Source organism: Nasonia vitripennis, chromosome 1, assembly GCF_009193385.2.
Source record: "Nasonia vitripennis strain AsymCx chromosome 1, Nvit_psr_1.1, whole genome shotgun sequence".
NCBI lineage: Eukaryota > Metazoa > Arthropoda > Insecta > Hymenoptera > Pteromalidae > Nasonia > Nasonia vitripennis.
The window spans coordinates 22,802,697-22,816,202 of NC_045757.1; the positions used below are offsets into that span (position 1 = coordinate 22,802,697).

Below are 13,506 nucleotides of genomic sequence, written 5' to 3' on the forward strand. Positions count from 1 at the left end.
CAGCTGATTTCGTGTACAATGGCTTTCGTTGTGCACTTCAAGTGATACTTGACACACAGTCTCACAGGCACTGGTTTTAAAACTTTCTCAGTAGCATTATCACGTATAAGTATCAGCCTTTATCGACGCGATTGTCAGGGAGTCATTTTTATACGTGCACCTAGTCCAAGTTATGCGTCTCAAATAATCGCGCTTCGCAATTTATAAAAGCAGCCTCTGGCTGCAGGCTCTCACGAAAGTCGCCCAATTTTTCACATTCATTCTTCATGCTACAAAGGAAACAGTCGCCATTTAACCCCCCTATTAATCACCTACCTGTATATAGTTTATTGTTGGTTTTTTCGTTCAGGACTGGATGGTTAAAATGAATATCATAGACGAGTCCAAGATAAAACAATTTCTAGCTCAAGTGAGTATCAGTATATTAATACTTATCTAGACTGTGGATTGCACCATACTCTATAAGTGTATGCGAGTACAAATTGCTACCTCCTTAAGCAATTTTCCAGTTTTATATCAAGTTCTAATATTTCTCTTTTCTTTCTCTGTTCCAGTATCATAATCCAGATATTACACGTAAAGATGTTATCCGAGTACTGAACCACTATCGTAGTTTACATTGGAAAATAGAACCTTTCGGTGGGTTGGTAAATTAATAAAATATTTATAAAAGCTGCTTACACATGCTTTTGATTTTAGTGTTCAACGATGGGACTCGTAAGGAACTTATTAATTTACAAGGAACTATTCCTGTGAATTTTAAAGGTAAGCTTTTTTTACAGAAAATTATTTGTTTAAACATTCTACTTGCACAACTAATGAGATAAAAATTTATTATTTCTTATGTAGGCAATACTTATCATATTCCAATATGTATATGGGTTATGGATACGCATCCAAACAATGCTCCAATGTGTTATGTTACACCAACACCAGATATGAATATAAAAGTTGGCAATTTTGTTGATCACAATGGTAAAATTTACTTGCCATACTTGCATGAATGGATTCCAGTAAGTTTATCAGGCAGTAAATATTTCTTTGTGTTTTACATTTGTTTAACTTGTTAAATGTGTACTGTTTTTATTTACAGCATAAATCAGATTTACATAGCTTGATTCAGGTTATGATTATTATTTTTGGTGAACATCCACCCGTTTATGCAAAACCAAAAACTGAACCTGTTCTACCTCATAACCTTATGAATTCAACGCCTTATCCAAAACAACGTAAGAAGCATTTTGAAATAAATGACAAGTTGTTGATACATCTGTTATTGCTGATTACTTTTTTCTTACAGCCATCATGCCCTCAATGCCAATGATGCCACAAGGGGGATTCCCACAGGCCTCACACATGATGCCTAACATATACCCTCCTCCAAACGAGGCTCCGTATCCACATTATCAATTTTCAGGTTCGACTCCGAATTACCCAATGCCTGGATATACTGGGCCTTACCCACCATACCCAGCAGCAGCAGTAAGCATTTCATTTTGATCACAAATATAAAAAAAGTGTTGATAAATTAATTGCTACTAGATGAGTCACAACATCTATGAGTCATGATACTGGGATCATCAATATTTTTAAATAAATTTTTCATAATTGAACCCTTTAGTACAAATAATGCATACTTGAATAACATCTGAATAATATTACATTATGGTATTATACCGTTTTCAACTATTTCTAGTCACCAGCTGTACCTGCAAGTTCGAGTGGTGGTACTGGAACAATAACAGAAGAGCATATAAGAGCATCCCTCTTGTCAGCCATAGGAGATAAATTACGACGCCGACTACGTGAACAATCTTCTCAACTGCATGCAGAGCTTGAAACATTACGTCGCACTCAACAAGAATTATCAAGTGGATCGGCTCGTTTAACAGAACTGTTTACCAAGTTCCAAAAAGAAAAATCAGAGCTTGAGAAGAATATAAAAATCCTGCAGGACAAGGAATCAGAATTAGAAAAGGAAATAGAAAAACTTGCTGATAATCAATCTATTGAGGTTGATGAAGCTGTTACTACAGTCGCTCCGTTATACAAGCAGTATGTATTCTAATCTAAATTCAAAAAATTGATTCATGTACTGCTTAATGTGATGAATATATTTTTTTTTCTAGAATGCTGAATGCTTTTGTGGAGGAAGCTGCTATTGAGGATGCAATTTATTATCTTGCTGAGGGATTGCGAAGCAGTATAATTGACTTGGATGCTTTTCTCAAACAAGTCAGGCAACTATCGAGAAGACAATTCATGCTCAGGGCACTCATGTCGCTTTGTCGGCAGAAAGCTGGATTAGCAAGTTAAAAAAATGTTCTTCTTTCACAATATCATATTTTATTTTTAAAAATGTATTTAGTGCAACAAAAATGACTCTTATGTATCTATAAGCTATAAATAAAAATAATGAATGTTTTGAGCTTTAGTTGCTAATTTCTTGGAAACCTATAAAATGTTTGACTTTGAAAACAGCAAATCCAATAAAACTATAGAAAATCTGATTTTATTTAATCTTAAATCTTAATTCTACACTACGATGGAAAGATAAAAAACTTATCTACTTAGTGAAAGTATCGAAGTTTGGAAATTAAGGATTTTATATTGTAATCTTTATAAAAATAATGAAATATTAAATCATAGTCCACCGCCTGTTTGTTGCTGATACACTTCTATTGTATCGCCCTCTTCCATCTCTAACGTCGAAGGTGTATCCAGTTCATGAATAGGTTGACCATCAAACCGGAATCGCACTGCAGCAATTGCAAGTCCCTGCAAAAACATTAATCGTTCATAAAGCGCTCGAGGCAAATTAACGCCTGCATAAGCATTGGCTACAATTTTTAGTTATAAAACAAAGAATCGAAATGTAAACATACCGCTCTGTCACAATACGCGTTCATCAATTTCCTGAGAGGCGTGTGTTTCTTTATTTTGAATTGTACTACGCCGTTGTCCTGTCCTAGGACCTTCAAGTTTATATGTTCCGATTCTTTCGAATCCTGCAAAAGATAATAAAAAAGAATGAATAACTGACTACATTACGAGAAAGAACGCACAACAAAGTGCCGAATTTGAGGTTAGAAAACGCTACCTTCTTTTCGTCCGACATTTTTCACGTTTGTTTTGATAAAAACTTAATGTTCACTGCTTATATCGTTGAGTCTTTAGCACCTTCTTCTATTCGTGAAGCACAATTTTGAAGAATTAACGTAAAATTCAAGTTATTTCGAGAACTAGATGCAAACTGTGTGCGTCGTGTAGCCCTGGCCTATGCGTGATACGCGTTACCACTTGTCTCGGCTTCTGGTTCTGCACTGACTTTACTCTGCTGGTATGAAAGGTATATGAACTATGAAGTGAATTCCGGGGAAATTTTTGGATATAATCTTCCGTGCCGTAGGTCTGCCTAGGCTACTATACACTACTGATCTGATGCATATATAGCTGGTACAGTCGCGCGGAGAGGGAGAAACCAGCAATCCAGCATTCGCCAAGCCAAAACTACGACTATAGGTAAGCAAAATGCCACGGCCCACGGGACGCTGCGCGCGCCACAAGCACTAATCAGTCAGTGATACCAATTGTAGATTATGTTTTCATGAAAAAGCGGGTCGTGAGCGGAGTGGCGCTGCGTACACGCAGCGTACGGAGATGGTTTACGATTTTTTCCTTTGTCTTCGTCGTCTTCGCAGTTCGCGTATGTTTTCCGGGAACAATAAATTTCTTGGAATATATCATATAGGTATATAGTATAATCATATTGATTATAGCTGAAACTAGGATTTAAACGCACTACTTTTTCACTTAAATAATATTTATTTCTTAAAATATTTAACAATTATAAAATTGATTAACACAAATTATTTTATAATCGGCCAAGTTTAACGAAATTTCTAAAAACTACCACCATATGTGTATTAACACTTTCCAGGAGATTGGCTTCCTATATTTTTAAAAAATCTTTGAATTACTCAAATGAAAACGAGACGAAGGTTGAAGTACTACAAGATTTTCTTTTCTTTTCTCAATATATATAATGGTTTTTTTTGTCTGAGTTTCTGTTGGAATGCAAAAACTTTTAGATGTCATCAACCCAATAATATAAATTTACAACATAATAAAAATACTCATGATCTTTTTTTATACCATACCACGGCATATATATAGGAATAAGTTTTAAGCAATTTGTAGGCACTGTACCTAAGTACTTCTGTTTTGTCTTTCGAAAAAGCAAAAGCACTAATTCATTGTGTAATATATCGGACTATAGTGATATTTCCTCAAATAGCCTCGCGTATAATATGTTTACCTAACATTGTTGCAGTATACAATGCTGCGTAATACTTGATTACTCGTGTAAAATGAAATACCGTGAGTCAGTTCAAATACAGTGATTGGAGATGTAGAGAGATCTTGGCTCTCGTCCATATGAGACGCTTTTGCTCTTTAATTCTTGAATTCTTGTACTTTGACTATCTTCTTAACACGTGTTTAACGATGTGTTATATTATATAATATAATACATACACCCTCACCTTCTAAACAAGGCGCTTCCTCGATAAATTTCAATGCAAATCTCTTGAGCATTTTTCATCTTCTTTGACCTATGTGTACACTAGAGAATCATTGAAGTTCCCTTTGCGATTGGCATAACAAAATAGATTATCTTGTAAAGAGGAAACGCCGTCGAAAAGCATCATACCGTTTAAAAAGATTGCCCTTGTGTCAAGTAATTACGTATAAGTTAAAATTTAAGAGCTTTTAACGATTAGCGTAATACACAAGGAGGAAAGAAACATTTGTACTTGAGAACATTGCCCAAAAATAGAGATAGTTCTTGTGATTGAGAAGTTTTTTGCAGATTGTAGGCAAAATGAATACACTCAAGTATCAAGTTTCAAGTATTAATGAACCTCTCACTTTAGGGATGTAAGGCCAATTTTAGCAAGTGTACAAATGTAAAGTACTCTGGGAAAATAGTAAGGTCATTTGATATGGTGTATCCTATTGCTATTTGACACTTGATGCTTAATGATGTTTTTACTGTGACGACTCAGCAGTCGCAACTGGACATTCATTGTCTGTGGCACTCGTTTCAATGTTTGTTAGATTCTCTGAAGATGTTTCTGCTGATATATTAAGAGAACTTGCTTCTAAGATCGTGATAACATCAGCTTTAGATTCAGATGTTCTAGAAAGAATTAAAACAAGTATAAGAATATATAGAATACACAAAGTAATAAAAATATAAATAAAAATTACCTATTTTCTACAATAGTCAGATTTGCATTACTGTCAGGTATATTTACAGGAGTTTCTATACAATCTGATTTTGGTATACTAAATACGTTAATTTCTTCAGTCTTGGATTCAATATCTTGGGCCTTGTTGACGTGTTGTTGGTTTTCGCTATTCTTTAAATTGCTGCCAGCATCACTTTCAGGCAAAGATATATTTTCATTTACAATTGGCACTTCAGGCAGTTCAGCTTTTGCTTCATTGCAAGGCTTACTTTGAAAACTGATATCAGTGCCGAATGCACTATTAAAATTGTCAAAATTAGCCCAACCTGTCTGTTCTACAGGTTCTGGAACATCAGTATTCCAAAGATTAATTGTTGCTGTACCAGGTATTGCTGATAATGGTTTCATGGAATTCCAAGCTTAAATAAAATAGCATAATTATTAATCTATATTTCATCACCCAAGTTTAAGTACCTATATATTTTTTATCTATAAATGTCTTACGATCAGTTGGTTCCTCTTCCAAACCCATATCAGGAATATCATCTAAATCTTCTTCATCAGAAGAACTTGAATTATCATGTTTTTTTTTATTTAGCCAATCCGATTTATCTTCATCCGTTTTCTTAGTAGATTCATCAGAAAGTTCTTTTTTTTCATCGCAAATTTTATTGAACATTTCCTGTCTTTTTTCATAACTATCATCTGAGAGATCAAATGCATCGTAATTGAATTCATTTCTGAAATAAACGGTAAAAGTGGATTTGTATTGAGGTTAATTTTAAACTATTGTATTTTTGATAAATATAAATCTAAACTCTTACTGCCAGTTATCGTCTCCATCATGATGATATTTCTCCATTCGAAAGTTATAATCACCATCGACATATGCAGGTACCGTAGATTGTTCAGCGTAATTGTTACATAACTACAAACAATCCATAATTTTATACTTATTTCATTTGTAAAAGTATCGCGAATAGTTATGTAAAAAAAAAATAATCACTAACTTCTTGCCCATATGCATCTTGTGGGAAAGAAGCATATTCATCTGAGTTGCCACTTGATGACATCATATAGGCCTCTGGGGGTTCTCCCTATAAATTTTAAATGTTTTTTACCTGTTGCCAAATTGTTTTTCTGAAATAAATAATTAATGTCTCAAATAACTAACCAGTGTAAGTTGTTGTTTTTTATTAATTTCGTCTAATTTTGATGATACGAAATTCTCCCACTTTTGCATACTTTCTTCATCCAAGTTACTTTTTAAGTAGCTTGACAGAACATTACTTTCCTCACATTGTGTTACAATTTCATTGGCCATTATAATAAGATGACCCATGTATCCTTGCCTAACGCCATTCTTTTCATTCCTAGAGAATAGACAGAAAACAGAAATAACCAATTTTTAATAAATATTTATTGTCACAGAATAGTTGCTGCTCCACTTACAGTGTATTGTTATCATTAGTTTCCCAAGCTTCCAGAATTCTATTGATTAATTTACATTTTATAAATATCTAAACAAATAAAATTTAATAAATTATTTTAAAACTTTGTATACTGTATAATTATAAAACACTAATAATTTGAAATAGCACTTACATGAGAATACATAATTTCATTAACATTAGGACAATCACAGTTTATTACTAATGATAAGCACTGTTGTACTTGAGTATGTAAAAAGTTGTTCCATGCAAATTGGAAAAATAAATCCTAAAACAAAAATGCATTACAAAAGGTTTAGCAATGAATTATATACAAATACTAATAAATAACATATACATACAAATAAAATATTAAATGTGTTTAGCTCAGCGAATTTCTCAAACACTTTTGAGTTCTCAGTTGACAAAAGGCTAACATATAATTTTAAAATGTACAAACGAGAACGTCCAAATGGTTTTTCTAAAAATCCTGCTGTAGTTTTAACAGAGGGTTTCTGCAAAAGATATATCATAATGTATTACCATAATTATTGAGAATTTAAATTCATAATGCATGTTTAATTCAGAGAAATGTACTTCTGGAGGGTCGAGTAATAAGTGATTAAATTTATCTAAATATGGTATGATAACTAATGCAAATTTATCACGTTGTTCATCTTCCACAATATTATTGAAAGGAACTCCATAAGTTTCACTGCTTTCTGCTTTTTTATTTTCCCTTTGACCAAGCAAATTTATCAATATCCTTACACCACCAACAATACTACTTTCAAGCTTCTCTCCACACAATATTGTATCTAATATCAATTTAGTAGTTTCCTCTCTATGAAAAAGAATTTAAATATTATTTATTTAAAATTGAGAAAAATTAAAAAGAGGTTTAATCAAAATGAAGGTTTTTTACGATTGTAGAGATTGTAAAATGGGATCGGGCCGCTTTTCAGGCTCCATTCGTGGAGACTTGACTATATCACAGAGAAGCTGTGAGGCGTTTGTGTGTTTTTCAGGATCTGAAGAAGGGGACAAAAGTTTTACTAATCTTGGAACTAGTTGTTGATCATCCAACCACTAAAAAAATACCCATTCGATTTATATTATATTTATTACATAATTTATTATATTTTTTATGAATAAAAAGGTTAACAACTTACATTCAATATATTCTGACGCATCTCATCTCCCTCAATTTTTGTAAGAAGAATCAATATTAAATCCATGATTGCTGAAGTTTGTATGTGTTGCAACAGTAAATCAACACAATTCTTACGACTTTTTAATGATTCCAAAACTTGAAGACACACATATTGGTGCGAAAACCAATTCTAGAATATCAATCATTCATTTTTAATCTCCATACAATTTTTAAACAAATCTGAATGACATACCTGATCAGAAGCTCTCCTTAAAAGTGCATGTAAAGTTTTACTAAAAAATGATGCTAATAATGGATTCAGTGGCTGGTCTTTGTCGATAAAAGAATACAATTTTGATAACAACATTTCATTAGCTAAAATCAAAATTTAATTTTACAACATAATTACCAAGAATATAAAAATTATTATTAGTACAAAAGAAGTATAACATTACCAGCTAATTTTTCAGTGAATATTGGAACATCACATGTAAGTAATTCACAAGCAACATTGGAGTATTTATAACGCCAACGTTCTTCTAATTCCGAGGATGGTTCTTCTGTTATTAAGTTGACCAATTCTTCCAAAATATCTGGTCTTGTTAGACTGCAATAAATGAAAGTTACACGGCACATGTCATCAAAGTTAGTAATTTGCATTTTACATTATTTTTCAATTAATTTTTATTTTACGCTTACTATTCGATCAATTTTTTATTTTGACTCTTGCATTCTTGTAAGATGTCTTCAGCATCCATTAATTTCTGAAGTGTTACATCCTGAAATTATATGCAATCATTCACATATTTGTTTTTGATGTGTACATCGAGTTTCTCAACTACTTGCTAAAAAGCATTTAATAATGTGAACAAGTTTAGTAACATGCATTTTATTATAGGTAACTGCAGGTTGCTACAGATTTGCTGCTTTAAGATATTGGCTATAGCTAGAGCCAGAACATAAGCTTAAAATATATGAATTATTATGTGAGGAACTATAATTATATATTGATACTCTGCTGTTGCAGTAGTGTGTAAGTGGACTGTGGAAAGAAAGAGCCAGGCTCAGCATTTGTTGGGTTAACAAGTTTTTTGCGTGTACATACAAGATAAGAATTACATTTCACTTTCCTAAAGCAGTTTCGTCCAAGACAGATAATAACGCATAGGTGAAGGTAGCGCTTACCTCTTCGCTAAGAAGCGAGTCGATCTGAACCGACGGTGCATAATTATTGTGCCAAAACATCCCGGACATCATAGAAATGTACGTGCAACACGTTTCAAAGGAAATCACAGTGAAGGCATTCGAGGCACACTGAAACAAGAAATGACGTTGAGCTCTATCGCGATATATCACTGATTTTCGGCCAAGCTTTCTCAAGTAAAATTAAACATCGTAATAGTAACATTTACTTCATTAACTACTGTAAACTCCAAGACGTCACTTTTTTCGCAAGCAGAAAGACAACATGCAGGACCTGACGTCGGCTACACAAGAGGGCAAAATCACCGTGATTTTGCGACTGTATCTCGATTTGGGTATTTTAATTTGAAATATCGAATAGCGAGCTCTCGCGACATCACAAATAAGAGCGCGAACGATGAAAAATTTGTCTGTCATGCATAGTAAATACTTTTTTTAAATGTATATTCTACATATAGTAATATTATTATTAGATAATTGAAAGGCACCTACCGTAAGTGATAAAAAAAATACACTGAATAGCATAGTTACTATTTGATGCCATACGTGAATTTTAGCTATAAATGTAAATTCTAATAAAATGCACGAGGAAATTCATGCAATATTCATAGTAACAAATTTTTATTACACTTAATATACCAATCATTAAATTTTAAACAAGATGACAGGACTAGTCAGAAAGATTATGGTATAGGTATAGCTAATAAAATAAAGTATATGTATATATATGTGCATGTGTGTGTGAGTGTGTATATATATATATATATATACACACAGCGAATGGTCGCTTGTCACGTGATCTTATCGCTCCCCGCCGCAGCAGAACATTGCAAAAATCTGAGAGTTTTTAGGTTACTCGATTAAGTTTACGTATAGTTATAATACAGTACAGATGATAAAAAATAATTCATGTAAAGATTAACTGCTGACAAGATTGTGAAATGGCAGGGAACTCGAGAAGAGTTCTAAAATCTTTAACGGAACAGATAAACAAATCACCATTGTTATTTAACGCTAGTACTGCAATTGGAAATGCAACTGAAAGAGCACAACAAAAAATTTCCAATTTGCAAAACGCAGCCTCTGAAAAATATGTCAATATTGTCAAGGTGATACTTTGTATTTAATTTCACTTCTTTAGCTTCTTCCAAATTTTCGCACTTTATCGTAATTTTCCGTTATTTTAGCAAGTAAATGATTCTACTATCATACAAGATTTTAATACTGCTGCCCTGCAACCATCGACTCCTTTACCAAAGCGACTAGTCAATTATTGGCAATGGTACCAGCAATTGACAGGAATGGATAAAGTTGAACTTGCCAAGCAACAAGTAATAATGGTTCAAGACAAGCTTTTCAAATGTCAAGATCAACGTCGAGAATTAACACGTCAAGCAACTTCTGTCAATGAAAAGTTAAAAGAAATTTATAGTGAACTAATTCAAACAAAAAGAGATGATCCCAAATATGTACAACTGACAATCCTAGAAAACAAAGGTTTGCAAGAACAGACAAGAATTACAGGGCAACTTACACTTTTGGAAGGAGAAGAACGGGATCATTTCACACAATTGGCAACCGCTATTAAAGAGTATCATGATAGTCAAGCTATGAATGCTCAAAAATATAAATACCTTTCAATTTTGGCATCAGCGCTTTTAGCTATAGTTTCCTTAACAGGTTCTATGGTTTATAATAATAAAAGAATTATAGATGTAAGAAATGTCATTACTCAAGCCCAAAGTTCAATGGAAACTAATTTAAATGAAAAATTTGCAGCAATATTAAAACGAATAGAAAAACAGGAAAAAAATATCACATCAGCTCTTGCCATACCAGGTTTAACTAGAATAAGTGCTGCATCAGCTGAACATATACTTGATCATAATACTGTAGAAGATGATCTTCCATTACCAGATATAGAAAAAATTAAACAGACTGGTTATTATTTGGGAATTGCTGTTTGCACTTTATATATTTTACAACAAATTTTTAGAAGCTGAAACTGCCAATGAACAAGCTTTTAAGAATAATGACAAACTTTGTAGAAATGTAGCAATGTGGAATATACTTGCCTTGCAAAAGCATTTAATTGTCTAAAATGTAACATGGTGATAACATTTGTAATATATGTAATTATTATAATGTAATATATAATATATAAGGTACACAACCGCATGTGATTATTATTTACAGTAATAAATACAATATTTATCTTACAAGTAATTAGAATGTAAAAATAATAACACTTGATTGTTAATAACATGAAAAATTTTTATTTCGAGTATTTCTTTTTTTTACTTTTAATGTTTTTTTTTTTATATAAATAAAACTTCTTAGTCTTTGTTGTTTAGGAATCCCAGTTCTTCCATTCCATACCATCTGGGGGTTTTCTTTCAACCGTTCCCTGGCCTACTTCATTCCAATTGGTACTTAACACAGTTCCACCAGACTCTTGCTGTTATGAAAAATAATTTTTTTTTCGTCAATAACTAGAAAAAATTTAAAAATAGTAATCAAGTTTCTACATACAAATGATTTGTTCATGGCACGTCTAACTTCATCTGATCCTTTTCCATAAATTTGTTGGAAGAGTGAATTCAGGGCAGCTTCTCCTTCCGGCTTTTCTTCAGCTTCTTGCTTTTCAATCTCTTTTTCTACTTTATCCCAGTCTTTTGATTTTTTGGAAGAGCTTGGATACTTAGGAGGTTGAGTTCCAGCTTGCAATATTTCTAAAAAGTCAATACATATTTAGCTTGAAGCAATAGTTGTAAAAAGCAAGTTTTTTATCATATGAAAATAATACCTTGAGGAATTGGTTGTACATCTTGGCTTACTGGATTACCTTCCAGAACAGTCCATCTATGACCATCACGCTTCTTGAGTTTAATCTCTATTTTAGATGGCATTACTTTATACAAACATTGATCAGGTACAACGTGGTGGGCCAAGTCTAATTCTAAACTGTAATCGCTAGCCGTTGGTAATTTTGCAGAAACACTCAGCTAAAATGCAACATTGAATACTTTACTTTATTGATGAACAACAAAATTTTAATACTTAAATGTAGAATTTAAGTGGTTAAGATACAAGAAGCTTGAAAATGTTTTGAAATAATACATTGGTGATTGTTGCAAGTTTAAAGTTTACAAAATTTTGTCAATTGTATAAAATAAAAAAATCAAGGAAAGATTAAATTTTTATTAATAGTTACTTACTGTTGTCTCGCCATAAACGACCTTCACATTGTCCGTATTTTTTGCCAAAACAGTAACAATAACATGAGTCTCAGTTTGATACCAATCATGCTTTATTTTTGGCGCAGGCATCTATACAATATTACAAAAATGTCTAATTAGTATATAAGGTTATAATTTAGGATATTAACAATCAATGGTTATTTATATTTTAACACTAAAAGTACTTGATTATCTTGAACCTCGTTTTTTGCTGGTTCATCCGCCATTTTTACCAATCTCCTGCAATTTTTCAGTCAGAATATAACAAGAATACACCTTTGTAATCGCTTTTACGAGTCAGCCTTTAAAAATCCCTTTTCTTTGAATCGCTTTTAGTTAATCTTTTCATCGTCGCGGTCTACACATATATACACTTCTTATTCTCGAAAAATCGCGTATAGTCAGTACTTATAAGTACTTCGGAATTCTTGCGATGATGGCAGCAACGTCGCCTTTAATATATTATAATACTATAAACATGTGGTGGATTGTGCACATTATATATCTATGTTATAATATCAAAACATCTAAGAAGTTGACTATAATATAGATATAATATAGTTCGATTTTGTCAACAAAATGTTTATAAGTATTTCAATTTTCGAATCGATAAAACAAAACTTAGTAGTATAGGCCTTTATTGGTAAATGTTTTGTTAATGTGGATACAAATATTCTCAAACTAAAATATATTATGGATAAGTATAGAAAGAGCTAAGACGAAAAAACAAAATATAAGTATATACTTATCAATTATAAGCGTTATAAATTGACAAAGAAGTACAGAAATTTGAAATTTATATTAATTCCTATACAAACGAACCTCAAATTTTTTTACGAAAAATGTTTAATTTTGGAAAATGAACTATTCATATACAATATAAGTACTCATGATAAAGTATATGCGATCAAATTTTTCCAACTGAGTAGTACATATCGAAATATTTTTTAATTTTAACATTTCAAACATTTTTATAGGAAATACAATTTTTTAATTAATTTAAACTTCCTATAAAAATGTTTAAAATATTAAAATTTAAAAAAATATTTTGGCAATTTAATTAATCTTGCCATTTTATTAGTTTTGCCTTAATAATATTTGTTTTTATTTGAAAAATAACGAATCTTTTCCTATAAAAAGAACCTGAATTGTGCTAGTCTTCGCGGCAAATCTGAATTGTGCTACTTTTCGCTGTAAAATTGATATCGTCGCTCCCTACGAAGAGTAGC

At 32.1% G+C, this 13,506-nt stretch overlaps 5 protein-coding genes across 7 annotated transcripts; 2 read left to right on the top strand and 3 right to left on the bottom strand.

Annotated features, from left to right (window-relative positions):
- Positions 1-2,429, top strand: LOC100114606 (tumor susceptibility gene 101 protein). Its single transcript, XM_016989093.2, has 8 exons — positions 1-409; positions 555-639; positions 700-765; positions 850-1,013; positions 1,094-1,229; positions 1,301-1,482; positions 1,697-2,055; positions 2,130-2,429. Exons 1-8 carry the CDS (start codon positions 356-358, stop codon positions 2,314-2,316), a joined length of 1,233 nt encoding a protein of 410 aa, XP_016844582.1. The 5' UTR covers positions 1-355; the 3' UTR covers positions 2,317-2,429.
- Positions 2,430-2,490: 61 nt separating this feature from the next.
- On the bottom strand, positions 2,491-3,554 carry LOC100113961 (small ubiquitin-related modifier 3). Its single transcript, XM_001599597.6, has 3 exons — positions 3,101-3,554; positions 2,886-3,008; positions 2,491-2,778 (listed from the first exon to the last, which is right to left on the bottom strand). Exons 1-3 carry the CDS (start codon positions 3,116-3,118, stop codon positions 2,644-2,646), a joined length of 276 nt encoding a protein of 91 aa, XP_001599647.1. The 5' UTR covers positions 3,119-3,554; the 3' UTR covers positions 2,491-2,643.
- Positions 3,555-3,805: 251 nt separating this feature from the next.
- Positions 3,806-9,736, bottom strand: LOC100114643 (serine/threonine-protein phosphatase 6 regulatory subunit 3). Of its 2 annotated transcripts, none has more exons than XM_032595974.1 (17): positions 9,531-9,736; positions 9,021-9,149; positions 8,535-8,614; positions 8,291-8,442; positions 8,089-8,210; positions 7,855-8,025; positions 7,608-7,771; positions 7,280-7,526; positions 7,045-7,197; positions 6,858-6,971; positions 6,705-6,772; positions 6,427-6,625; positions 6,263-6,349; positions 6,077-6,180; positions 5,757-5,992; positions 5,272-5,671; positions 3,806-5,200 (listed from the first exon to the last, which is right to left on the bottom strand). In XM_032595974.1, exons 1-17 carry the CDS (start codon positions 9,561-9,563, stop codon positions 5,050-5,052), a joined length of 2,610 nt encoding a protein of 869 aa, XP_032451865.1. In that variant the 5' UTR covers positions 9,564-9,736; the 3' UTR covers positions 3,806-5,049. The 2 variants fall into 2 exon arrangements, with proteins under 2 accessions (XP_032451865.1, XP_016844579.1); XM_016989090.3 differs by lacking the exon at positions 9,531-9,736 and adding an exon at positions 9,248-9,448 and having other exon boundaries at positions 3,811-5,200.
- On the top strand, positions 8,867-11,325 carry LOC100678603. The gene is made up of 2 exons (XM_008215649.4): positions 8,867-10,147; positions 10,226-11,325. The coding sequence occupies exons 1-2, from the start codon at positions 9,980-9,982 to the stop codon at positions 11,039-11,041; spliced, it is 984 nt and encodes a 327-aa protein (XP_008213871.1). The 5' UTR covers positions 8,867-9,979; the 3' UTR covers positions 11,042-11,325.
- LOC100113998 (protein SGT1 homolog) lies at positions 11,292-12,724 on the bottom strand. 2 transcript variants are annotated; one of them, XM_008215648.3, is made up of 5 exons: positions 12,478-12,724; positions 12,257-12,367; positions 11,845-12,043; positions 11,571-11,770; positions 11,292-11,496 (listed from the first exon to the last, which is right to left on the bottom strand). In XM_008215648.3, exons 1-5 carry the CDS (start codon positions 12,502-12,504, stop codon positions 11,389-11,391), a joined length of 645 nt encoding a protein of 214 aa, XP_008213870.1. In that variant the 5' UTR covers positions 12,505-12,724; the 3' UTR covers positions 11,292-11,388. The 2 variants fall into 2 exon arrangements, with proteins under 2 accessions (XP_008213870.1, XP_008213869.1); XM_008215647.4 differs by having other exon boundaries at positions 12,463-12,701.
- Positions 12,725-13,506: the final 782 nt, after the last annotated feature.

Coding starts and splice junctions, on each gene's coding strand:
- LOC100113961 (XM_001599597.6), bottom strand. Junction 2,779..2,885: donor ACGCGTATTGTGACAGAGCG/GTATGTTTACAT, acceptor ATGTTTTTGCAG/GGACTTGCAATTGCTGCAGT.
- LOC100114643 (XM_032595974.1), bottom strand. CDS start 9,563: ATGCTATTCAGTGTATTTTTTTTATCACTTACG. Junction 9,150..9,530: donor TATTTTTTTTATCACTTACG/GTAGGTGCCTTT, acceptor TTCTTGTTTCAG/TGTGCCTCGAATGCCTTCAC. Junction 5,993..6,076: donor GATGGAGACGATAACTGGCA/GTAAGAGTTTAG, acceptor CGTTTATTTCAG/AAATGAATTCAATTACGATG.
- LOC100113998 (XM_008215647.4), bottom strand. CDS start 12,504: ATGGCGGATGAACCAGCAAAAAACGAGGTTCAAGATAATCAA. Junction 12,368..12,462: donor ACGAGGTTCAAGATAATCAA/GTACTTTTAGTG, acceptor AATATTGTATAG/ATGCCTGCGCCAAAAATAAA. Junction 11,771..11,844: donor TGTACAACCAATTCCTCAAG/GTATTATTTTCA, acceptor TTGACTTTTTAG/AAATATTGCAAGCTGGAACT.
- LOC100114606 (XM_016989093.2), top strand. CDS start 356: ATGGTTAAAATGAATATCATAGACGAGTCCAAGATAAAACAATTTCTA. Junction 640..699: donor TTGGAAAATAGAACCTTTCG/GTGGGTTGGTAA, acceptor TTTTGATTTTAG/TGTTCAACGATGGGACTCGT. Junction 2,056..2,129: donor GTCGCTCCGTTATACAAGCA/GTATGTATTCTA, acceptor TTTTTTTTCTAG/AATGCTGAATGCTTTTGTGG.
- LOC100678603 (XM_008215649.4), top strand. CDS start 9,980: ATGGCAGGGAACTCGAGAAGAGTTCTAAAATCTTTAACGGAACAGATA. Junction 10,148..10,225: donor AATATGTCAATATTGTCAAG/GTGATACTTTGT, acceptor CCGTTATTTTAG/CAAGTAAATGATTCTACTAT.